Source organism: Heterocephalus glaber, unplaced genomic scaffold (genome assembly GCF_053883595.1).
Source record: "Heterocephalus glaber isolate CG9 unplaced genomic scaffold, H.glaber_assembly_v1.0 deba00000818, whole genome shotgun sequence".
Lineage (NCBI taxonomy): Eukaryota > Metazoa > Chordata > Mammalia > Rodentia > Bathyergidae > Heterocephalus > Heterocephalus glaber.
In genome coordinates, this window is record NW_028258164.1 from 19,388,880 (window position 1) to 19,413,509 (window position 24,630).

General features: G+C 40.1%; 1 protein-coding gene and 1 pseudogene across 5 annotated transcripts in view; both read left to right on the forward strand.

Moving 5' to 3' along the window:
• Dync2i1 (dynein 2 intermediate chain 1) overlaps positions 1–24,630 on the forward strand; it is an 80,965-nt gene that overhangs the window by 16,411 nt on the left and 39,924 nt on the right. For 2 of the 5 annotated variants that reach the window (XM_004860312.3, XM_013078053.3), the window contains 7 exons: positions 1,057–1,111; positions 3,230–3,295; positions 8,587–8,664; positions 9,507–9,726; positions 14,307–14,409; positions 19,125–19,254; positions 23,480–23,591. In XM_004860312.3, the coding sequence (XP_004860369.2) occupies positions 1,057–1,111; positions 3,230–3,295; positions 8,587–8,664; positions 9,507–9,726; positions 14,307–14,409; positions 19,125–19,254; positions 23,480–23,591 (764 nt within the window). The remainder of the gene's footprint in view (positions 1–1,056; positions 1,112–3,229; positions 3,296–8,586; positions 8,665–9,506; positions 9,727–14,306; positions 14,410–19,124; positions 19,255–23,479; positions 23,592–24,630) is intronic. The other 3 variants (XM_021240823.2, XM_087207845.1, XM_087207844.1) reach the window with 2 other exon arrangements.
• On the forward strand, positions 15,957–19,194 carry LOC110345045 (translocation protein SEC62 pseudogene; annotated as a pseudogene).

The following is a 24,630-nucleotide window of genomic DNA, read 5'->3' on the forward strand; positions in this document are numbered from 1 at the left end:
CTCCCCTCTCCAGCATTTGCAGACTGTGAACTCCAGGGAAAGAACTAAGCCTCAGATAGCTGCAGGCACAGTGGGAACGGGTGCTACCAACCTGGGCTGGATTTCAGTTTGCCTTTCAGTTGTGACATTAGGTGGCCTTTCAGTAAAATAATGATGCCAACACTTACTTTTGAAGATTACATATTAAAGTTGTGTATAAATTCATTTTCCCTATAAGCCTCAGAGTTTATTTTAGTTCTGCAGTGCTGGGGATAGATGCCAGGTGCTCTACCACTGAGCTGCATTCCCCAGCCCAAGTCCTGGAGTTTAGTTTGTTATGACACCTATATCTTATAGCTCTTTTCCACACATTAGGGAAATTTATATTAAAGGTCTTTCCCAGATGTTTACCAGTTTGAACAAAGCCAGGGCTTATACCTAGGGAGCCAATTTCCGGATTGTAGGCTGCAAACCTGCTGAAATGAACAGACAGCTTTGCTTTCTTCTGTGTATCTGATGATTAGTGTGATTCACTGGAGTGCTATGAACATAAGCTGTAAAAATTGAGAATCAATTTGAAACATGAAAATCTTTTAGGTCCCAACTAACATATAAAATATTAAAAATAGAAAATACTTTAGCATAAATATTTCTTTTGGACATGTGAACATCTTAGATATAGAATAGTATTCAGGATTGACTAAAATTAGAAAATTTTTAGAATCCTTAAAGGATATAGATTTGTACACAGAAAAGTTTGTGAAAACACATACATTCTCCTTTCTTTTAATTAATTAACTTTTTATTAAGTGCGTGTTTACAGTACATAATGATTGCATTCATCATGGGAAGTTGGAATACGTTCTTTTTTCTACTAAAGATATTTTCTGTCTTGACTTACTGCGAAATAGTAAAAATGTTAGGGAGGCTTCAGCATTCACAGTTGTAGTAAAACATGATTTACCAGCCTGTAGCAATTCCTAATCAAAGCACAATATTGATAAGAGCCTTGACTGAGGTGGAAAATGTTTTATTTTTGAAAAGTAAATTTTAATTTTGATTACGTTTGCTTTCTAGGCATGCAGAGAATTTAGTAAGAAGTAAGGGGAAAGATAAAGGTTCAAGGAGGAAGGTAAGGCAATGTGCTCTGGGACCAGGCAGACTCCTACCCCTCAGAGTAGCCATGTGGCTGTGCCCGGCCCTTTGACAGCACAGCCTGGGACCACAATTTACCAGTTGCTCATTTGAGTGGGGCTCTCCAGAGGCACACTAGAGACTCATTTAAGATTAGGAGACTCAAATGGATTGAAAGTAAAACAATAACAAAGATAAACCATCAGGCACAACCATAAGGGAGCTGGAGTGGTTGTCCTAACATCAAATGAGTTAAGAGGCAAGAAGTATTGCTAGAGACAGGCATTCCATAATGACCAAATAGCAGCAGGAAGATACAGCACTTTAAATGAATATGTACCCAATGACAGCCCCAACGTACAAGAAGAAAAATTGACAGAATTGAAGGGAAAAATAGACAATTCGCAATAATAGATTTTAGTGTCCCACTTTGAACTGTGGATAGAACACTTTTTTTTGGCTAACAGTAGTTTGGACAAGTTAGATGAAAAGGACAAATTCCTAGACACAAATTACCAAAACCCCTTTGGGACGAAATAGTTAATGAGCAAAGAAATCATGTTAGTGCTAAGAATCTTCCCATCCATGAGCCTGGCTGAGAAGGCTCCTCTGGCACAGTCTGCCAAACGCTTGTGATTGTGCTAATGTGACTGGCAGTCCCTCCCCTCACACACTCGCTTTCCTGTCTAAACACCTCGAGTTGGAGTCGAACTGTGTGCTGCTCTCGTCACTTAGTATATCAGCATTTCTTCATGGTCTTTTCTTATACCGTTTCATAATTATAAGAACAATATTCATAATGATTATTTAATAACTATAAAATAGTACACTGTGGAGTTATGATTATCATCAGACCATTTTTCTAGTTTTTGGTTTTGTTACTACCAAATGTGGCACACATACTTTGACTTCTTTTGAATTATTTCTGAAGATTAATTTTTCTTTCTGTGATTTTGTATTGGAACTCCTGACCTTGAAATAATCATACGTAGCAATGTTGTGCCGTATTTCGGTGTGTCTTGTGTCCTGTGAACATGCACAAAGCAGGCGGCTGCACAGAAGTGGGTTGGGAGAGCCTGTGCTTCATTCGTCTAAGTGTGGGGCAGGAAGGTCCACTCACTTGCTGTAGCCACACCCTCACCTCAGAAAGTGATCTGTTATTTCTTCTTCTGTAATCTTTTATGATCATATCTCCATATGTGTATTTGGGAGTTTGTTTTATACGCGAACATGTACTGTACAGTGCTGCTTTCCCACTTCATTGTGGAAATTTCTCAAGTTCACACAATTCAGATCTGCCTCATTCTTTTTGTGGGTAAATTTCTTGAAGTAGAATTGTGGAATTATTGGATAAAAGGGTATAATTTTTTTTGTTTTCTTCATGTCTACCAATTTTTTCTGTAAGCTCCAGACTGGAATTTTTTACTAGAATTATAATGTGAGCCACATTCGTAATTTAAACTATTCTAGATGTTACACTAACAAAGTAAAAAGTATGACATTAATTTTAACAGCATTTATAATCCAAATAATGTAAAACAGTATCCTTTAAACATATATTCCATATAAAAACTATCTAGATTTTTTGATTCTTTTTTCCCAGAAGAATGAAATGTGTGATATGTTTCTCCCAAGACAGAGTCCAGAGGGAAGCTTGGTCTCTGGCTGCTCACTGTCAGGTTGTGATCAGGTCCTGTATTTTATAGTGTCAGCACGGAATTTCTGTTGTTCAGTTCTTTAGCATGTGTGGAGAGCCTGCTGGATGCTTGGGTATTTTTTGGACCTGTGGATAATTCTGCTTTCCTCACAAAGTGTACATTGTGCTGCCATCCATTTATACCCTGACTAGTTTTGGGTATTAGACCTTCCCGGTGCCAATGACAACAGCAGGTGATGCTTCCCAGCACTTTATGTGCGTTATTTTAGCCAGTCCTCTCACTAGCACTATGAAGTAGATACTGTGGTTTTCGTTTTCCAAAGAAGATGGCAAAAGCACAGAGTCACTTGCCCTGAGTCACACAGTTCATCCGCCACAGCAAGGCCCCAAGCCCCGAGTTTCACAGTCTTACTCCTATTGAGCCGTGCTTGGGCTGACTGGCTGTCTTCTGTCCTCTAGCACAGCCGTGAGGAAGGCCAGGCTGCGGGGAAGTCAGCTCCAAGGCAGGGAGCTGAAGAAGCTGTGGTAAGGAGCACCTGTCTGTTCACTTGTTCGCAGTCCCATCCCAGCACAGCCTTTGTCTTATTTGCAGTTTTACTGACATAATTATTATTCCTTTTAGATGGCACAACAGATCTGGAGGGGTAGACGAGACCTTAACGTAAACTTTGCACCAGTTTGAGCAACCTCCTTGTGTTGAAGCTGGGCCTGGTGTGGGGTGGGAGGAGGTGTGGCTTTGGGTGCAGACTGGAATGGATAGCCCGTGTTTTCCCGAAAATAAGGCCTAATCAGATAAGAAACTTCAGCTGTGATTATAGCTGGTCATTACCTTTGTGGTGGCCAGTGTCATGCAGAAAACTATACCTCACTGTTCTTTTGCTTAGTGGCTACTCTATAATGGCAGATAAGGAAAGGATAGGTTTGGGCCAGGATGTAGCTCAGTGGCACCGTGCCTGCCTAGCAAGTGAGAGGTCTGGAGTTTGATCCCTGGTACCGAGAAAAAAACCCAACAAACAAACAAACAAACAAGAAACGAAAGGATAGGCTTATTGGGGATGACATTTTTGATCTCTAGTTAGGTCTTATTTTCGGGGAAACATGTTATCACAGGAGAGGGGATGGATGACACACCTCTGTGGGGCTAGGAGGTTTCTGTGGTATAGGCAGCCTTCTCAGCTCTGAGGGGCATCTGAATTGAGGGAAGGTAGGGGATTTGAGGAGGCTAAACAGAGGAATCGCAAGCCACATGCTTCAGGCTGTTGATGGTGAGTAGATAATAATTTTCAGAAATCTGTGTGAAACCAGAGAAGAAGAAACAGGTATCCTCCTCCTCTGTGAGGGGAAGGTTGATCCTGGGTGACTGCAGCATCCTGTGGGAGATGTGAGGGGTGAGGCAGAGGTGGCCATCTCTGAGGTGGTTCACTCCCGAGGTGCCATGGAGTTGGGATCATGCAGCGTGAGCCTTTCACTTAGTAGTAAATGGGTCCAGCTCCTCATTTCTTTTTTGTGCTGAATCTATTCCATTGTCCGGGTGCCCCACTCCCTGAAGGACCCTTGGTTGGTTGCTTTGGATGTGGGCATTGTGAATAAAGCTGCTGTTAACATCTACGTGCAGGTGTTTGTGTGGACATAAATATTTTTCTCTTCCTTTAAATAAATACCAGGAGCATGCTTGCAGGATCATTTGGTAAAAGTATGTTTAGTTTTAAAAGGAGCTGCTGGATTGTCTTCCAGAGTGGCTGTGCTGTTTTGCATTTGCCCTGCAGTGAGTGCAAGGCCTGCTGCCCCATGTCCTCTCCAGCACCTGGTGTGGTCAGCGTCTTGTGTTTTAGTTGTCTTAGTAGGTGCATCCTGGTATCTCATTGTTTTTTGTTTTGTTTTTTTTTTGTTACCAGGGATTGAACTTGTGACCTTGCACTTGAGAGGCAGGCGTCAGAACTCATTGTTTTAACTTGCATTCTGCCATGATATGTGATATTAAGCATCTTTTCCTGTGCTTAGCCTCTATCTTTGATCTTATTTGTTGAGAGGTATGTTAATATCATTGGTCCATTTTTTAATTAAACTGTTTATTCTCTTACTGTTGAATTTTGAGAGTTATTAGTATGTTTGGATAACCATCTTTCATCAGACATAATCTTTCACAAATGTTTTCTTCCAGTCTGTGGCTTGTCTCCTCTTTGTCTTGACAGTGTCTTCCATAGAGCAGAAGTTGTTCATTGTACTGAAGTCCAGCTTATCATTTTTTTCTTTTGTGAATTGTGTTGCATCTAAAAAGTCCTCACCATGTCAAAAGTCATCTGGGTTTTTTCCTGCGCTATCTTCTAGAAGTTTAGCTTTGCATTCTACACATAGGCTGTGGCCCGAGCTGTATTGGTTTTGTAAAAGTGTAAGGTCTGTGTCTAGCCTCTCTTCCTTATTTTTGCATCTGGCTGTCTAGCAGTTCTAGTACTGTTTATTTTTTGCTCCATGAGATTGCTTTTGCTCCTTTGTGAACAATCAGCTGACTATATTTATGTTGGTGTATTTCTGGGCCCTCTGTTTTGTTCTTCAGTGTAGCTGTCTGTTCTTCAGTCAGCACCATGCTGCTTTGAATGCTGCGGCTTTGTACTAAGTCTTGACATCAGGCAGTGTCAGCCTTCCAGCTGTCCTCCTTCATAGGATGTTGACTTTTCTGGTTTTATGGTCTCTCCAGACAACCTACATTGTCAGTTTGCTGATATCTACAAGTTCACTTACTTAGATTTTGATTGGGATTGCACTGAATTTGTAGGTGAAGTTGGGTAGAACTGATATCTTGACAGTCTTGTCTCTTCTTATCAACAAACATGAAATATCTCTCCACTTACCTAGTTCTTCTTTGATTTTGTTCAACAGAGTTGTAGTTTTCCTCATACAGATCTTGCACATAGTTTGTTAGATTTGCATCTAAGTATTTGATTTTGGGGGGGGGATGTTAAAATGTAAATGATAATGTGTTTTAAATTTCAGATTTCACTTGTTCATTGTCAGTGTATTGGAAAGCAATTGACTTTTATATAGTAACCTTGTCCTGTAAATTTGCTGTAATCATTTATTAGTTCCAGGAGATTTTTTGTTTTCTTTTTTTGGTACTCGGAATCGAGGAAGTGTTTTTGTTTTGTTTTGTCAATTCTTTTTTATTTTCCACACATACAACCATATCACCTGGGAACAAAGTTTTATTTCTTTCTTCTCAATTACCATTACCATAACTTCAGTTCTCTTTTTTGTCCTATTGCATTGGCTAGGACCTCCAGTATGATGTTGAAAAGGATTGGTGAGAAGGGACATCTTTGTTAGTTCTGATTTTGTTGCGAAAACTTTGAGTTTCGCATCAATGAGTGTGATGTTAATTTTAGATTTCTTTTGTTGCTGCCTATCAAGTTGAAGGAGTTCCCCTTTTTACTTAGTTTGCTGAGAGTTTTATTATAAATAGATTATGGATATTGCTGGATGCTTTTTCTGCATCTATTTATATGGTCATGTGATTTTTCTTTTTTAACCTGTTGATTTAATGAATTATATTGATTTTTGAATATTGAACCAGACTTGCCTACTGGGATAAAGCATAACTAGTCATGATGTACAATTCTTTCTATACATTGTTGGGTTCTATTTGGTATAGTTTTTTTTAATGAGTTTTGCATTCATGAAACATATTGGTCTGTGCTTTTCTATCCTTGTAATATCTCTGACTGGTTTTGGTGTCAGGGTAGTGCTGGCCTCCTTGAATGAGTTAGGAAGTGTTTCCTCTGCTTCCATCCTCTATTAGAGATTGTAGGGCATTGTATAATCTCTTCCTAAACATTTGGTGGGAGTCACAGTGCCAGTGACTTTTAGCACCAGCTGAGTGGTGCTCTGTCTTAGAAGGGTTTTGACTATTGAGTCACTTTTTTCCATAGATGTAAGTCTGTTCAGACTCTTTATTCTGGTATGAATGGTGGCAGCTTATCTCTTTCAAAAATTTGGTCTAATGCCAGGAATTTAGTGCAGTGCTGCTGCTGCCTGCCTTGCAAGCACAAGGTCCCGAGTTCAATCTTGGTTAAAAAAAAAAAAAATTTGGTCCAGTTCACCTGGGTTATCAAATTTGTGGGCAGATAGTTCATAGTATTCCTTGGCCATTTTTTTGTTTTTTTTTTTTAATAAATTTTTTTTGTTTTTTGTTTTTGGTACCGAAGATCGAACTTGGGACCTTGTGCTTGCGAGACAGGCAGTAGCACCACTGAGCTAAATCCCTGGCCCAATAAATTTTATTTTATCCCATTCTCCCCTCAAGCCCCCATGTACAAAAGCTTTGCTTCCATTCTTTTCCTTCTATTTTCACTTTTTTCTTGTCCCTTCCTTCCTTTCTCCCTCCCCCCATCCTTGCTCCCCTTCCCACGTGAACACTTTCTTCCCATTTCCCAACATCCATTATACATCTCAGTCCTTATTTCACATTCAATTTCTCACACCAGAGAAACAATGCGGTATTTAAACATGTGTGTCTGATTTATTTCACTTAATAGTATGGTCTCAAGGTTCATTTATTTAGCTGTAAATGTCTGAAGCTCATCCTTCTTTATGGCAGAGTAGTACTCCATTATATAAAAAACCACATCTTCTTTATCCAGTCTCCAGTTGATGGGCATTTGGGCTGTTTCCAAGATTTAGCTGTTACAAACTGTGCTGCTATAAACATGGGTGAGCATATATCACTGTGGTATGATGTTTTTAATTCTTTTGGGAAGATACCAAGAAGAGATACAGCTGGGTCAAAAGGAACCTCTAGTCCTAGTTCTTTGAGGAATCTCCACACTGATTTCCACAGTGGTGGCACCAGTCTGCACTCCCACCAGCAGTGGAGCAGGGTTCCTTTTTCCTCACAACCCCTCCAATATTTGTTGTTGGTTGATTTCTTGAAAGCAGCCATTCTTTCTGGAGTGAGATGGAATCTCAGTGTTGTTTCAGTTTTCATCTCTTGAATGACCAGTGATGTTGAACATTTTTTCATATATTTATTTGCCATTTCTACTTCTTCACCTGAGAAGTATTTTTTCATTTCAGATGCCCATTTTTGCATTAGGTCTTTAAATTTGGAGTGTTGTTTTTTTTTTGAGTTCTTTATATATTCTAGATAATAGTCCTTTATCTGAATACCTGGCAAAAAATTTTTCCCACTCTGTGGGTTGTCTCTTCACTCTGTTGGTGGTTTCTCTTGTTGTACAAAAGCTTTTTAATAAGATGAAGTCCCAGTTGTTGATTCTTTGCAGTATTTCTCATATGGTCTGGGTTTTGTTCATGAAGTCTTTGCCTACTCCTATGTCCTCAAGCGTTCTACCTATTCTCTCTTCCAGCAGATTTAGGGTTTCTGTTTTAATATTTAGATCTTTGATCCATTTCAATTTTAGGTTTGTACATGGTGAAAGAGATGGGTCTAGTTTTAATCTTTGGCATGTGGAAAGCCAGTTTTTCCAACACCATTTATTAAAGAGGCTATCTTTCTTCCAGTGAGGGTGTTTGACTCCTTTGTCAAAGATAAGAGATGTCTAGAGTTGTGGTTAAAGACTGATGTCTCCTCAGCATTTATTATTTATGTATGGTTTAAGCTTCAAAATGCTTTATTCTATCTCTTTGCCGTGTTCAGTATATTTTTGTTAGAAGAGTATTTTTGTAAAATTTCAAAGATGTTATTTGTATTAATACATTTGAAAATTACCAATATCAGGAATATTGGAAAACATGTTCTTTCCAAAATATTTGCAGTATTCTAGTTTACAATTTTTTTTTGTCATGTTTTATTTTGTTACTTCTAGGAAATTAAGAAGGTCGACATTGATTTAGAGAATGCTGGAGCTGATGAATACCCTGTCACTTTTGAAGATGATTTCGAAGCAAGTATAAAAGTTAATTTTTTTCATCTTAAATGTATTTATTCTGAAAACTCAACTTATGTAATTTAATTGCTTTTTTCCCTCTTTTTAGTACTGTTAATACTGTTTGCTAAGTTTCAGTATACATCTAGCTATTACCTATTAGAAGCTTGTTATACTTCTACTAGTGCTTGTTGATACGATGTAATTCAGTAATTTTATAATTTAACTCATTTTTAATTTTATTACATTCATATGTATGTGTGTGTGTAACTATGCACATACATACACTTTCACATTTTTGGTGGGATTGTTTACACATTATTGTTTCTTTTTTTTTTTTTTTTGGTACCGGGGATTGAACTCAGGACCTTGCGCTTGTGAGGCAGGTGGCAGCACCACTGAGCTAAATCCCTGGCCCTACACATTATTGTTGTTAGTGGCTCATAGTGTCTTTTTTTTTGTTTTTGTACCAGGGTTCGCACTCAGGATCTTGCATTTGAGAGGCAGGCGCAGTGCTACTGAGCTAAATCCCTGGCCCGCATAGTGTCTTTTATTGCATATTTTGTGGCACATTTTTACAGAAGCAAATGCAGCAGTAAATACAAATTTATAATTCAGTAATGTTAAAATCTGTGAATTATAACATCTTCCTTAGCCTTAATGAGGACTTTGCCAGGGTTAAGTTATAATTTTTTTTTTTTCTGGTACTGGGGATCGAACTCAGGACCTAGCACTTGCAATGCAGGTGTGTTGCCACTGAGCTAAATCCCCAGCTCAGTTAAGTTATAAATTTAATGTTTCATTCTGTACAAGGGTTACTGAACTCATTTGTCTTAGAGTGTGAAATCTGTTCTTTGTAGGACTATGAAGATGATTTTGAAGTTTGTGATGGAGATGATGATGATAGCAACAGTGAGTCTGAATCAAAAGAAAAAACTGAAGAACTTCCTCTAGCTCGAAAAAAGGAAATACAGGAAATTCAAAAAGCCATTAATGCAGAAAATGAAAGGATTGGCGAGGTGTCTTCACAGTGGTTTCAGAAGCAGGTTTGGCTAGAGAGTGACAAGGACTCCCGGGCAGGTATGTGGTCAGTCCTGATTACCGGGTCCTGTGCTCAGGTGAATGGGGGTGACGTGTGCTGGAAGTACATTCAGTTAGCTGAAGGCCTTGAATGTCACTACAGTGCCATGCCCTGTGCCTGTGATGCAGAGAGCCACTCGGGGTGAGAATCCTACATCTAAGGACCCACCGTGAAAAGAGGTTCAGTGACTTTTCAGTGCAGCAGTGAGGCCTGAGGGTGGCTGCGAGCACCACAGTTCACCGACTCCAGAGTACATCGGTGCTCTCTGTGCCTGTGAGCACATGTCCTTGTTATTCCCAATATTGCTCACCCTGAGCATCCACAAAGAGCAGTCACAATAATGGCAGCAGGCCCAGAGCCCAGCAGGGGAGGCCCTGACCAGCAGGTGGAGGCCCGGGGTCAGCAGGCCATGAGGCTCAGGGAAACCCTCTTAGGAAACAGACTTCTCACCGGACCTTTCTGAGGAATCTCTCTTTGTGTATTTAGGACTGTGTTTTTTCCCCCAAATTCTTAGCATTGCGCCATGACAGGTGACTTATGAAAGTAGTAGTAAGTGTTTTAAAATCACTTAATGATAAAATATTTGCACTAAAAGTAGCATTAAAGGTAAAATAGAGCATTACAAATAGTATTTAGTGATATACTACCTTAAATCCCCTTGTAACTAGTAATTAATTATAATCAGTAATTAGTAAGTGTAAGAATACAAATGAAAGTCTGGAAGAAGGATTATTACTCTCGTATTTTGTGCCTGCTACAGAGGTGGTGAAACTGGTGGCAAGTGCGGATATTTAGAGTACTCTTTGAATTCATAAGTAAAGACATCCTGGCAAAGGCAGGCACTGTCATACCCGAGTCCCCTCCTGTGACTTCATTGCAGAGCAGCCAGTGCCCATGGTCCTGTGTGCCACCCCTGGGCGTCGTCTCTGCATCCACAGCTCGTGGCCCTGGAGTTGTGGAAGTGAGCGAGATTTTATTAATGACCCTTTTTGTTATGCATTTCCTGCGCTGATACTTAGCATCCTAGCTGCCTTAGCCTGACTTATGGGATCAGCACTGACCACCCTCAGCAGAAGAGGTTAATGATATTCACTCTCAGACCTGTACTGCCCAGTTGGAGCTGCTGCCTACTCCCTCAGTGCTGAGCTGGTACAGGTGGATGGGGAGGAAGCAGTGCCCTCATTGTGCTCTCTGCACGGAGGAATTAGTCTCTGATATTTAGTACTCATTCTGGAGCTTCAAATCCTGGCCCTGTCACTTGGTGGCTGTGCAACTATGGGCAGTTACCTAACCTCTCTGTGCCTCAGTTTCCTTAAGGGTAAGGCATCTTTAGGGTTGTTGTTAATGTTGTCCACAACTGCAATTTCATTCCTACGATGCAGTTGCTGACCATATTCATGTTCGGTGTCCTACTTGGCTATCCCCAGCTGTCAAGGTGTTGTGTGAATGCCCTGCTGCATCCTGGGGTTAATTTGGTTGTAAATTGCACACCTGATTTCTTTCAGGGCAGTAGGAACCACTTGATAAATAGCTTTTTGCAGTGCGCAGCGTACATTGTGGTGTTTTAGTGTTCGTGAACCTCTAGAGATAAATGGTCCACCTGGTCAGTGAGTGAGTATTGACCAACTGCTGGCCTCTGGCACAGAGGTGTCTACTTTGCCCCAAGGATTTCATTATTAGAATCTTTTTTTTTATTCATTAAGCTTATTGGTACATTTTAGGTATACAATATGATGACATTCATCAATGGGAATTTGTACCTTTACATGATATATTTTGGTTCTTAGACTGGATAAAGAAGATGTGTTTTTTTAATAAAATGAAATACTACTAGGCCATAAAGAATGAGAAATTAGAGTCACTTATAGCTAAATGGATGCACATTGAGGCCATACTCTTAAGTGAAATAAATAGGACACACATGTGTAAATACCAAATAGTTTCTGTGGTGTGAGAAACTGAAAGTGTAAATAGGGATCACAATGTATAATAGATAATGTGAAATAGGAAGAAAAGGTCCAAAGGGGAACGGGATGGGGGAGAGTTAGGGGGAAGGAAAGAAGGGAAAGGAATAAATACGAGAAAAGGAAAAAACAGAAACAAAGTCATTATTAGAATCTTTTTTTTTTTTGGTACCAGGGATCAAACTTGAGTCCTTGCACTTGGGAGGCAGGTGGCAGAACCACTGAGCTAAATCCCCGGCCCTCATTATTAGAATCTTAATTGTGCAACTTTAGACACGTCTACCAGATTCCTCATGTTTAAATCTAGAACATGTCTCTTAAGGCACTTTGAGGTTGATACTGTGTTCTTCCTAAGCATGATGTGTTCTGTTCCCCATCATAATCAGTATGGCAGATGTCCTGATCACAGGAGACAGAGGTGCTCAGACTCTCGCATCATCACGCAGGCCTTGGCATGTTGGGCCCTGAACTCAAGTCTCCCAGCCCAGATTGCTATGTCCTCTGAGGTGACCCTTGGCACCCTGGCCCTAGGAAGTGAAATAATGTATGTGCAAAGGGATCTGGGAGGTTGTGAAACTGTAAGACAGTATGATTGCTTATTCTGCCCTTGGTAAGTTCAGATACATATCTCATAAGGAATGAGAGGCAGATTAAGATACATCGAAGTAACTACGTAGAAATATGTAGACAAATACAAACTACAGCAATCCTCTGGGGAGAGGGGAAGACTGAATACTGGCCCGTTCCGTGAGGAATGTGGTGGAGTTGGCTCACGGTCAGCAGCATATGTGAGGTAGTGAGTGATTGACTCAGTAGTGATTTACATTTATTTTTACTCTTAGCTGGTTTGTATTTCTCTCCCTATCCATGGGAGGCACACCCCAAGGCCCCCAGTGGATGCTGGAACCCGAGGATAGAACCGAACTCTACACATACATGGTGGCTGTTAACCTGCGCTTTCTGACTGTGTAGATAGACACAGGCCAGTGCTTTCTGTTTTCTAGGGCTTGTGAATTCTTTACTCTGTACACTGTACCTGGCTTCATCCCATGTTCTGTGGCATTGCCGCATAGAGTTCATCTGTCCTCCCAGGTCCTGAGCCCTGCTACTCTTGTGCATTTTCATAATTATAATTTCCACATGGCATCTCCCTGAAGAGCCCAGTTTCATTGCAGTGGAAGACTTGTATTGGATGTTGTCCTTCCTCCCTGGCAACTTCTTCAGCTCTGTGGAAATGTGGTAGCAGTGTCTGTGCTAGCAGACATAGCTTCCTCAGTGATGTTTATATTTTTTAGTCCAGACTTGTCTCCAACTCTGTAACTGTCCCTCCCTATAGGTGTGGCGGGTGCCCTTATCTTAGGGGATCCCTTGCTGAAATCTTGGCAGAGGCTGGATGCTTTCTGGCACAACCATTGTTGCCATCAGCTGGGACACGTTTTCTGCCTGTGTTTTCCACCCACAAACTTAAGGCTTATCCACCTTAACCAGGCCCCTGTTGTGCATGGGGGCTCTAAGCACTGCTGCTTTTGAGGTACAGCAGCAAAAGTTGCATGAGTTTATTTTTATTCTTTCATATTTTCATCAATAGGTGATTCTTCATTACCATAGATCTTAGCAATCAAAGCATATGAGTCTTTTCTTTCCTTAAATTGAGAATTGTCATCTTTTTACTTAAAGGAAGCACTTTACAGGTTCTCTTTGGCACAACTGAATGGCCAGGATCATTACTCTTGTGCTTTGGGGCCATTATTAAGTAAAAGAAGGGTCACTTGAGCACAAGCCCTGTGGGACTGCAACAGTGAATCTGATAACTGAGATGGTGGCTGAGTGACTAATGGTGGGCAGTAGATACACTGGACAGAGGGACAGTGGGTCTTACATTGTGCTACTCAGAATAGCATGCAACTTATGAATTATTTTTGGAATTTCCCATTTAATACCTTCAGACTAAGGTTAACTGTGGGCAACTGAAACTTCAGAAAGTGAAACCATGGTTAATGGGGGAACTGCTATATAATCTTTATTCATTTATTTTGCAGGGTGGTTGGGGACAGAAGATTGCATACTACATATATTCTTTTCTTTTTTTTTTTTTTTTGGTATCGGGGATGGAACTCGGGTCCTTGTGCTTGCATAGCAGGTGGTGAAACCACTGAGCTAAATCCCCAGCCCCCTATGTGTATTCTTAAATAGTTCTCAGACCTTTTTTTGTTTTGTTTTGTTTTGAGACAAGGTCTCACAGTGTATCTCAGGCTCACCTCAAACTTGCTGTGTAGCCCAGGCTAGTCTCAAATTCAAGATCCTCTTGCCTTAGCTCCCCAAGTGCTGGGATTACTGGACATACTACCACACCTGGCTTCAAATTCTTAATAGTGTGATTGGCACTTATAATAGATGATCAGCAAATTTTCCTTTGTTGCCTGAAGATTTCTGATGAGGTAGCAGGACCAGGCTTCTTAAATGTCTGTGGAAGATGTCTGTTGTTATCAGTTTCAAGTAAAGAGCTTATTGAGTGTGATTGCTATATATGCTTCTAATTGTTTTACTGTGAATTTTTTTTGTTTGAAATATTTCATTATCACAATATAGCTAAAAAGTTTTATTTTCTTGTATAGATCCAAACAGTTCCCCTTCCAGAGCCCCTGTTTGTGGAATTTTTGTGGATTTTGCAACAGCTTCACGCCGTCAAAAGAGTCGGACTCAGGCCCTTAAGCAAAAGTAGGTGTTTTGGGAAATTTGTCAAAGATGTTATGAGATTTTAATACACCTCTCTTAGATACTCTTTTAAAGACAGAGCTTTACACTTTATTTTCCCTGTTGACTGTTTTGATGTATTCCTTTATTTTTGCTATATTTCTCTTGGAGTTCTGATGTTAGGCTAATAGTGCATATGTGTGTGGGTGTTGCTGTGCACTGGGTACACGGCATTCAGTGCTCCTGGTTAAATTCGTGCCTGGCTCTTGAGGACTCACCCTGGGGTCCATGGCCTGTTTGGGCTGGGATGGAGCCACAGCCGCACATTCACAAATCTGGGGTCTTTGAGGCCCCCAGACAGAGCAAGACTGGCTGGTATTGCTTTGAGTCTTGGTAGCCATCTCCACTATGGAAGCGCCATGAGCTTTGTGCTGTAGGAATCAGGGTGAAGCTGAATATCACAGTGGAAAGTATGTGATGGAACAGAATGGTTCACAGAAGCAGAGAGAGACAGGAAAGGGCCAGGATCAAGATACTCCCTTCAAAGTCAGACCCCTGTGAACCCCTTCCTCCAGTTGGGCCACCTCCTAGCAGCCCATTCAGCTGTGAACTCATCCATTGACAGATTCACAAATTGATGGACTGTTGGGAGTGCTTGAAGCTCAGAGTTAGGACCCAGGCGAAGGAACGGGTCCTTGGTGGCATGCCTTTGGCCACTGTATCTTGTCCTGGCCTCTCCTTTCTTGCTCTCTCTCTGCTTCCTGACCTCCATGAGGTGAGCAGCTCTGTTCTGCCACATGTTTTCTGCCATGATGTGCTGCCTCCCACAGGCCATGGGGATGGGGCCAAGTGACCGTGAACTGGAACCTCTGCAAAATAATTTTTCTACCTTAAGTTGTTCTTTTTTTTTCAGGTACTTTGTTGCAGAGATGGAAAACTAACACAGGTGCCATAAAATATTCATAAATCAAAAGTCTTAATATGGCAGTACTTCAGTTTCTCATAAAAAATACACAGTGAATGCCATTCCAATTTTTAAATCACAGCAGGGTGTGTATATATGTGAATTCACACATTTTAGAATGGTGATTCTAAAATGTCAGGGTTGCAAGTAGTGAAGACAGTATTGAAGAGAAAAACAAAGTGGAAGCCCTAAACTCAGATGTCAAACTGAGTTTTAAAGGTGCAGTAACTGGAATGCAGGTGGCACAAGAAGTGGATCCAGGTAGCAAAGGCGAGCTCTGGGGAAGTTGGTGAGAGGCTATAGCCAAGTATGTTCGATTCAACTGTCCAACAAAATTCACCAATATGATGGGTTGATTATTTTATTGCTTCAAAATCAGTGGATTGCCTTTTAGATTCAAAGTGGGCAAAAGCCAAGAAAGGAGAGGAAGCTTTATTTACAATCAGGGAGTCTGTGGTTGTAAAACAGACTTTGTACTACAACAGGCTTTTAAAACGTTTTTTCACTGAGCACTTAAGATAATGAAAATTTAGTATGATAAAGATTTAAAGAAAGAGAAAGATAAAGGAAAAGCTGAAAGTGGAAAAGAAGAAGATAAAAAGAGTAAGAGAGAAAATATAAAGGAAGAAAAGAGAAAAAAGGAAAAAGAGAAAAAAATGGTGAAAAGGAAGACTCCAACAAGGAAGAAACTCTAGGAACTCCCCAAAAGAAGGAAACTAAGAAAAAATTCAAGCTTGAACCACATGATGATCAAATTTTTCTGGATGGCATTGAGGCTTATGTGTGGATCTATGACCCAGTTCATATTAAAGCTTTTGCCATTGGATTAATTCTTTTTTTTTTTTTTTGGTACCGGGGATCGAACTCGGGTCCTTGCGCTTGCAAGGCAAGCGACGGAACCACTGAGCTAAATCCCCGGCCCTGCCATTGGATTAATTCTTGTGATTACAGTAATAGCAGCCACCTCTTCCCACTTCGGACAACTGAAATGAGAATAAGTGTTTATTATGTCATTGTGGGCACAGGCTGTCTTGCCGCTAGCATTCTCCTTGCTGTTGCTCGTTGCATTTTGTTTCTCATCATTTGGCTTATAACTAGAGGAAGGCACCACTTTTGGTTCCTGCCCAATCTGATGAGGGCTTCATTGACTCCTTCAGGCCTCTGTACACATATGAATACAAAGGACCAAAAGCAGACTTAAAGACAGAAAATCTGAAACCAAAAAACAGAAGTCTGACAGTGAGGAAGAGTCAGACAGTGAGAAAAAGGAAGATGAAGAAGGAAAAGTAGGGCCAGGAAGTCAAGGAACAGAAGGCTCAGGTGGAGAACGGCATTCAAATACAGACAGTAACAGGAGGGAAGATGACAGATCCCAACACAGTAGTGGAAATGGGATTGATTTTGAAATGATCACCAAAGAGTGGAGCAGCAAACAGGTGAGGATTGTGAAAAGAAGAAAGAAGAAGACAATGATGGAGAAACACCTAAATCTTCACATGAGAAATTACAATCTGACTAATTTGGGGACTGAATAAGTGCAAGAGGTTGGATTTTCTATGTTGGGAGATCATCATAATGTACATGTGGCATTTGTAGCATTCTTTAAGTCCATTTGCTGAAAGTATTTGACAACCACACAGTTCTATTCAGTCTTTCATTTTATAGAATATTGGAACTATTTTTTTTCTATTGGTACTATTATTGGTACAGTCTAAAGCCATTAATAAGTTTTATGCATTTGATAATTTTACAATAAGTAGGTCTCATTTTGATAGTTATCAAAGATGCATTTTCCACAATGACCTTAAATTAAGGGCATTTTTGATAGTTACATGGCTTTTTACTATTAGATTAATCAAAATAAAAAGAATAAACTCCATGGCTTACTTTTTTTTTTTTTTGCTCCCAGGGATCAAACTTGGGACCTTGGCTTGTGAGGCAGGCGATGGAACCACTGAGCTAAATCCCCGGCACTTTAAAAAGAATAAACTCCAACATTTCAGATTATTCATAGTTTATGTAGCCATTTCACAATTTCTTTAGGTTGAAATACTTAAACTCATTGTTCTTTCTTTTTTCAGAACCAGGGATCGAACTCAAGACCTTGCCCTTGTGAGGCAGGTGCATTGCCACTGAGCTAAATCCCCAGCCCCTCATTGTTCTTGATAGTTACATTTTTGTTTTTCATTATAAAATTATGGAATTTCATTATAAAATTCTACCAGAAATTTCTTAAAGAGTCTGAGTTAGCAGGGTTCAAAAGCATTTGGTGGAAATTAGCCAGCTAACAGTGCAGGAATATTTTTGGTTTAGCTCTCCTTTCCAACTTAGGAAATTTAAGCTGAATTGTACACTAGATTCAGAGAAAGATGGTCATCTCCAGCAGGAAAGTGAACATCATCGGTTGGAAGATGATGGCTCTTCTTTCTTCCCCATCTCCTTGTCATAGTGTAAATTGCATTCTGTACATAATTTACAATTAAAATGCTTTATTTTAATTGTAACTTATTATTTAGACATTTTCAACACTTAAATTTGTAAAATTAAGATCATGTAAGGTTATGTTTTTAGAAAATGGAAGTTTCAATAACCTCTGGAACATCTGTAATCTTTCTACAGCAGCTTCAGTTTTGTGTCCACATTGTATGTATTTGAATATAAGTAAAAATTGATCCTTATCAAATGGAAAAAAAAGGTGCAGTAGCTGAATTGTGTCCTTGGCATGAGGATAGTAAGATTGGCCCAGTCAGTGCTGGAGTCCAGGAGCAGACTTAGATGCCTCTGGTCCCTGACTGCAATGCCACTGCACATAGTGGATAGAGTGGTCTCCCATGAATGATGCTGGAGCAGTTAGGTACAAGTATGCAAACGGAGGAACCCATGGCTCACACTCAGGAGGATGTGACAGACCAGGGGAAGTGGGAGGTGGTGGGTGCCATATGCTTGAAAGGTTTTGGAAGCAGTACCTTGGAAAGTTAGGAGGTGGTGGCCAGAGAATTAAGACTACAGAAGCCACAGTTTTTGGTAAAGCAAAACTACAGATTGTGAGGAGAGGAAGGCAGAGGAAAGGAGAGGCAATAGCAAGTCAGGCTATGGCTATCGGAGATCATTCATTTGTTCACTCGTTCAATGTGTTGTTTTGCACCAGCTGTGTGAAAGGACATAAATGAAAGAAATAAAGGTTTCTGCCCTCACTTAGCTGATGTTCAAGAAGGGGTGGCAGAGGATCGAGCCCAGGCACATTAGTGTTAGGGTGTCTTGAAGAAAAGGAGAATCCAGCCCAGGTGATGGGAAAGGGCAGTCGTCAAGGAAGAGGAAGCCAGCAGATGGAGTGTTTCTGAGGCTGTGGGTGATTTACGTTGTCAGGTGCCACCTGAACACCAAAGTCCTGTGGAGCCAAAGTCTGCAGCAGCCTCCAGGGGGGTGAAGTCTGGACACCTGGCCAACTGTGCAGCCTGTCACTGCCTGGCTGATGTGACAAATATGCTATACTTCAAGCCGGAGACCAATTCCTGAAGCAAAGTGGCAAACATACATCTTAACTCTTATTTGTGTTGACCCCAGGTGTGCCGCCCTGGCTTATCACACATTTGGTTCATGTGTTGGTGTTACTGTCTTTTACTTAGTTATTTTTAACAACTGCTACATACCTCAAGCTCACACCCACACAAAAATCCTTTCTAATAACCTGCATATGATTTCTCCTATCTCCCCTTCATCTCCCTGTGTGTGTTACTCTTTTTAACTTTTGTCTCATTTCCAATTTATTTTAAAGGTCAAGAAGCACAAAATTACTTCGGCTTATTGACTTGGATTTTTCATTGACTTTCTCTCTGTTGAATCTACCACCAGTTAATGAATATGACATGTATATCAGAAACTTTGGGAAGAAAAATACCAAGCAGGTTAGTATGAGATGTATTAATTCAGTGACAAAATGCAAGTGAAGTGTCAGTTTGTGCCTTCCTGGGTCTTGTTACAGAATATGTATGTTTGGGAATAGTCTGTGGAGGCAGTAGTTTTAAGGGAAAGGGTATCACATGGTGCTCATTAGCTGGAGAGATTGTATAAATATGAAATCAGAAGGTTTTCCAGAAGCCATGAGGTGTATGGATGGGTGGGTCCTGTGCAGTGAGTTACAGATAGTGGGGCAACAGTTCCAACTTTGAGTACAGCTTTACGTAGTGTAGATGTTTTATCTAAAGTCAGAGGATTCAGGTTGGATTTGGTTCTCAGCTTCCAGGTGAGTTTGGAGCAATCATACTTGTCTATATGAAATATTTATAATCCAAAAATCTCAGAGTGGGTAATTCCTGTGCTTTCAGTGTGATATCCTGTCCTCTCTGATTCTCCAGAGCCCTTATTCCTGGTCTCTCAGTGAGCCAGGCTGCTCTGTGTCTAGTTTAGGCTCCCCTCCTTCCCTCTGCCCCATCTGGCTGACACCATTCCACATCCAAGATCTGTTTTTTCAGGACCAAGACGCTTTCCCTAGTGACTTATGCTAAATTTTCTCTCCTCTTCAAAAGTTGCTACAATCCATCCCATACAATTTTGTACATACTAATAGTATTTTCAGTTAATAATTGTGAGATAGTCTAACTTCATAACAAGGCTATAAAGTCTTTGTTTTTAAGTACTGAGGATTGAAGCCGGGGTCTTGTGCACGCTGGGCAAGTCCACCACTGAGCTGTATCCCTAGCTTGGTATAAAGGTTTTGAAATCAGGTATCCTATGTCCTGTTTGTCTATGCTCCTGGTAGTGGTTCTATCAGTCTTCACATTGTCTGTCTGTTCTCCTCAGTAATCCTTGTTAGTAGAAGGAAGGTCACAGCATGGACCCAAGGAAGCTGGCAGTTTCAATCTGAGTCTTGCAGCTGATTCACTCTGACTTTGAGTAGACTATCTAACTTTTTGCTTGTTTTCCTCATCTCACAGGTACTGGTAACAAAACTGTCTTCACTAAAGTATATACCTTTTTGAAATAGAAAAATTATGTTGGTTTTGCAATGCCAGTATGTTTTGTGAGAATAGCATGTGAGTAGGCTAGGTGGCAGTGTTTTCAAACTAAAGCGAAATTGTTTGATGGGACTTTTGAAAACCTTTTGGAAATTAGGCCTGCATTTATCAAATATTTGAGACACAAGCAGGCTTTGTAGGATCATTATTTTTATGATGACATTTATTTTTGACATAAGCAAAAAGACTTGTATTAGCCTTTTAAAAATGTAATTGTTACTAGATAAAGAAGATGTGGTTTTTTAATAAAATGGAGTACTACTCAGCCATAAAGAATGAGAAACTAGAGACATTGATCGCTAAATGGATGCACATTGAGGCCATACTCTTAAGTGAAATAAATAGGACACACATGTGTAAATACCAATAGTTTCTCTAGTGTGAGAAATGAAAGTGTAAGGATGAAAATGATTAAAATAAATAATTTTTTTAAAGTTTTAATTGAATGGTACACTTTAGGTATGCAATATAATGACATTCATCATTGGAAATTTGCACCTTTACATAATCTCTCTTGGTTCTTATTTTTCACCCTTGCCCAGCCCTCCAACCCCTCCATCCCTCCCTATTTACAAAGACTTTGTTTCCATTTTTTCATTTTCTCATATTAATTCCATTCTCTTCTTTACTTTCCCCTACCCCTTCCACTTTCCCTTCCCCTTTGCCCCTTTTCTTCCTATTTAACATTATCTATTATACCTTTTAGTCCTTATTTACACTTTCAGTTTCTCACACTAGAGAAACTATTCAGTATTTACACATGTGTGTCCTATTTATTTCACTGATGAGTATCACCTCAATGTGCATCCATTTAGCTATAAATGTCTCTAATTTTTCATTTTTTATGGCTGAGTAGTACTCCATTTTATAAAAAAACACATTTCCTTGATCCAGTCTCCAGTTGATGGGCAATTGGGCTGTTTCCAAGTTTTAGCTATTACAAATTGTGCATATATGACTTTTCATGTCCATTAGTATTTGTTTTATATAGTTGGGCGCACTAGTGTTTGGTGCATATTTATGATTGTCATCTCTTCCTCTTGGATTGTTCCCTTTACAAGGATATAGTGTCCTTCTTTGTCTCTTAATCAGTGTTGGCTTGAAATCCACTTGATCTGCAAAGAAGATAGCTACTCCTGCTTTTTTCGGGTTCATGTCCCATGGAGTATTGTTTTCCACCCTTTAACTTTCAGTCTATGAGTTTCTTTTTCAATTAAGTGTGTTTCTTGTATGCAGCATATTGTTGGGTCTTGTTTCTTGAGCCATTCTGCCAGTCTATATTTTTGATTGGTGAATTGAGACCATTAACATTGATGGTTATAACTGATATATTTTGACTTATCATTGTCATGACCTTTTCTTTTTGTTGGATTCTCCCCCTTTACATTTAATTTCTTGTTGCGCCTGATGGATTCATTCTGCTGGGTTTCCTGGGGTTGTGATCCTCATTATCTTTTCCTAGGGTATTGTCTAAAATTTTTTGGAGTGGTGGTTTGGTATTCATGAAGTTCCTAAGGTGCTCTTTGTCATGAAAGTATCTTATTTCTCTATCAATTTTGAAAGATAGTTTTGCAGGGTACATCAATCTGGGTTGGAGGCTGTTTTCCTTTAGGGCTTGAAATATGTCACTCCAAGCTCTTCTTGCCTTGAGGGTTTGCACTGAGAAGTCTGCTGTGATTCTGGTGGGGTTTGCTTTGTATGTGATTTGTTTCTTTTCTCTAACTGCTTGTAGAACTTTGTTCTTCTGTTGGGCTTCTAGAATCTTAACAATTATATGCCTATGTGCAGATTTTTTTTTTTTTTGATCCAGGCTATTTGGAGTCCTATATGCCTCACTTATCTGTATATCAAGTCCTTTTCCCCTGCTTGGGAAGTTTTCTGTGATTACTTCTGTGAACAATTTTTTTTTATGTTATCTGCACTATCTCCTGTTTCTTCATTGACTCCAGTTAGTCTTATGTTTTCTTGTTTGCATCATCTAGCAGCTGCTGAATTGATTTCTCGTGGTCCCTTACAATTTTTCTTTTCTTGGTCACTAATTGCAATCTTATCTTCTATATCTGAAAATCTGTCCTCACATTGTCCCATTCTTCTGTGTAGACTTTCAGTGGAGTTTTTAATCTCCTGGAAATCTCTTTGCGTCTGTTTTATGGATTCCATTTGTTTCCTATGTTGGGATTCCATCACGTTCCTGAGCTCCTCTCTAGATTTATTAATCATGTCTTGAACTGTGAGCACCATCTCTGCTGTTATCTGAGAAATTATTTCTGATTTCATTTTTTCCAGATCCTCTTATATTGCCAATTCAGGGAGTCCAGGTGGTTGCATATCAGAGTATTCCATCTTGTTTGCCGTTGGAGTTACTGTAGTTGATCTGGAAGTCTGGTTTGGAGACTTGTTTGCATGTCTTCTCATTTAGACTGGGGATGGGTGGGTGGGTGTGTGGGTGTGTGTGTGCTGCTGGCGCCCGCGTGGCTCACTTCCTCTGCGCTGGAAGTGGTGGTACGACAGCCTGGAACCCTCCACTGTGCTGGGAGCAGTGGTACCACAGCCCTGAGCCTCCTCTGCGCTGGAAGTGGTGGTACGACAGCCTGGAACCCTCCACTGTGCTGGGAGCAGTGGTACCACAGCCCTGAGCCTCCTCTGCGCTGGGAGCCGTGGTACGGTGGCCCAGAAGAGTCCTCTACATTGGGAATGGTGCTATGGCAGCCCAGAAGCCTCCTGTGCACTGGGAGTGGTGGTACGGCAGCCCAGAAGCCTCCTGTGCACTCTAAAATGAATAATTAGTAATGCGAAAAAGGTAGAAAAAGTCCAAAGGTGGAGGGGAAGTTGTAGGGGAAGGGGAAAGGAAAGAAGGGAAAGGAAAAATTATGAGAAAAGGAAAAAATGGAAATAAAGTCTTTTTAAATAGGGAAGGGTTGAGGGGGTGAAGGGAGCACAGGGAATGGGGAAAAAATAAGAACCAAGATACATCATGTACAGGTACAAGCACCCAATGATGCATGTAAATGTATTGTATACCTAAAATGTACCAATAAAAGAATTTAAGCAAAAAAAAAATAAGTATAATTGTTTTTATTACCAAATGTTAATTCTCCATACCTTTGTTTTTAAGGCATATGTTCAGTATAATGAAGATAATGTTGAAAGAGACATTCAAACTGAAGACATAGAAACCAGAGAAGTGTGGACACAGCATCCTGGAGAAGGCGCCATTGTGTCTGGAGGTGACACCTTGGGTCTTGAATGTCACCTGTGTTTACATTTTTGTTTTATTTTTATTTCCTTTCTTGTTCTTTCCCATTATATCTTTCTCTCATGTGGTGATGAGCATAAGAAGACTATGAAAATACCCAGTATTCTTTGAAAGAAACAAACTCACTTTTGTCAATGATTGCTCATTAGAGCTATAAGAAGGCTTTAATGTCCTGGAGCAGGATCTGGGCCCTGATCAGGATTGATACAGAGATACCACATTCCGAACAACCACCTTACACCTGGACTTGTGAAACACACTCTGCTTTTAAGATGGGGACAGTCTGTTCTTGTCAGTATAGAATTTTCATTTTTTAAAGTGTGGTTTACAAATAAGGTCCATCAATTGAAAGTACCTGCTAGTTACTCTGCAGCTATTTACATGTTAAATACTTTACTGGTCGATTATTTTTCTTGAGAAATTATCTCTACATGGCAAGGAATTATTCCCTTTCCTCAAGTAAGCCTCACCGTAGGAGGGTAATACAGTTTGATTGTCCCTTAATTCAAAGTGCTTGGAACTAATAAGTATTTTAGATTTTGGAATTTTGGATTAGGACTGCTCAATCTGTATGCCTAAATTTGGTCCTTACGTAGCGAATTGATTCCTTTTTCTGAGACAGAGTCTTGCTGTGTAGTTGAGGCTGGTCTTGAACTCACTATGTAGCCCAGGCTGGCCTTGAAGTCACAGTGATCCTCCTGTCTCAGCCTTCCAAGAATGAATTGATTCCTTTAACTACTTTTTAAAAGACATTTGAATAAGATTCAGTTTACAGACTTTCTCTAAAATGATATGCAGTTGTTTTTGGAAAAAAATCATTCAGATCTAGAGACTATAATGCAAAGTTTTCTGATTTTTCCTTGTAGGACTCTTAATTTTCATTTTGTTTTCTTTTTTTTTTTTGAGACAGGGAGCAGGCTGGCCTTGAACTCACTATGTAGCCTAGGCTGGTCTTGAACTCAAGGCGATCCTCCTGCTCTGGCTCCCGAGTGCTGAGGTGATAGGCATGC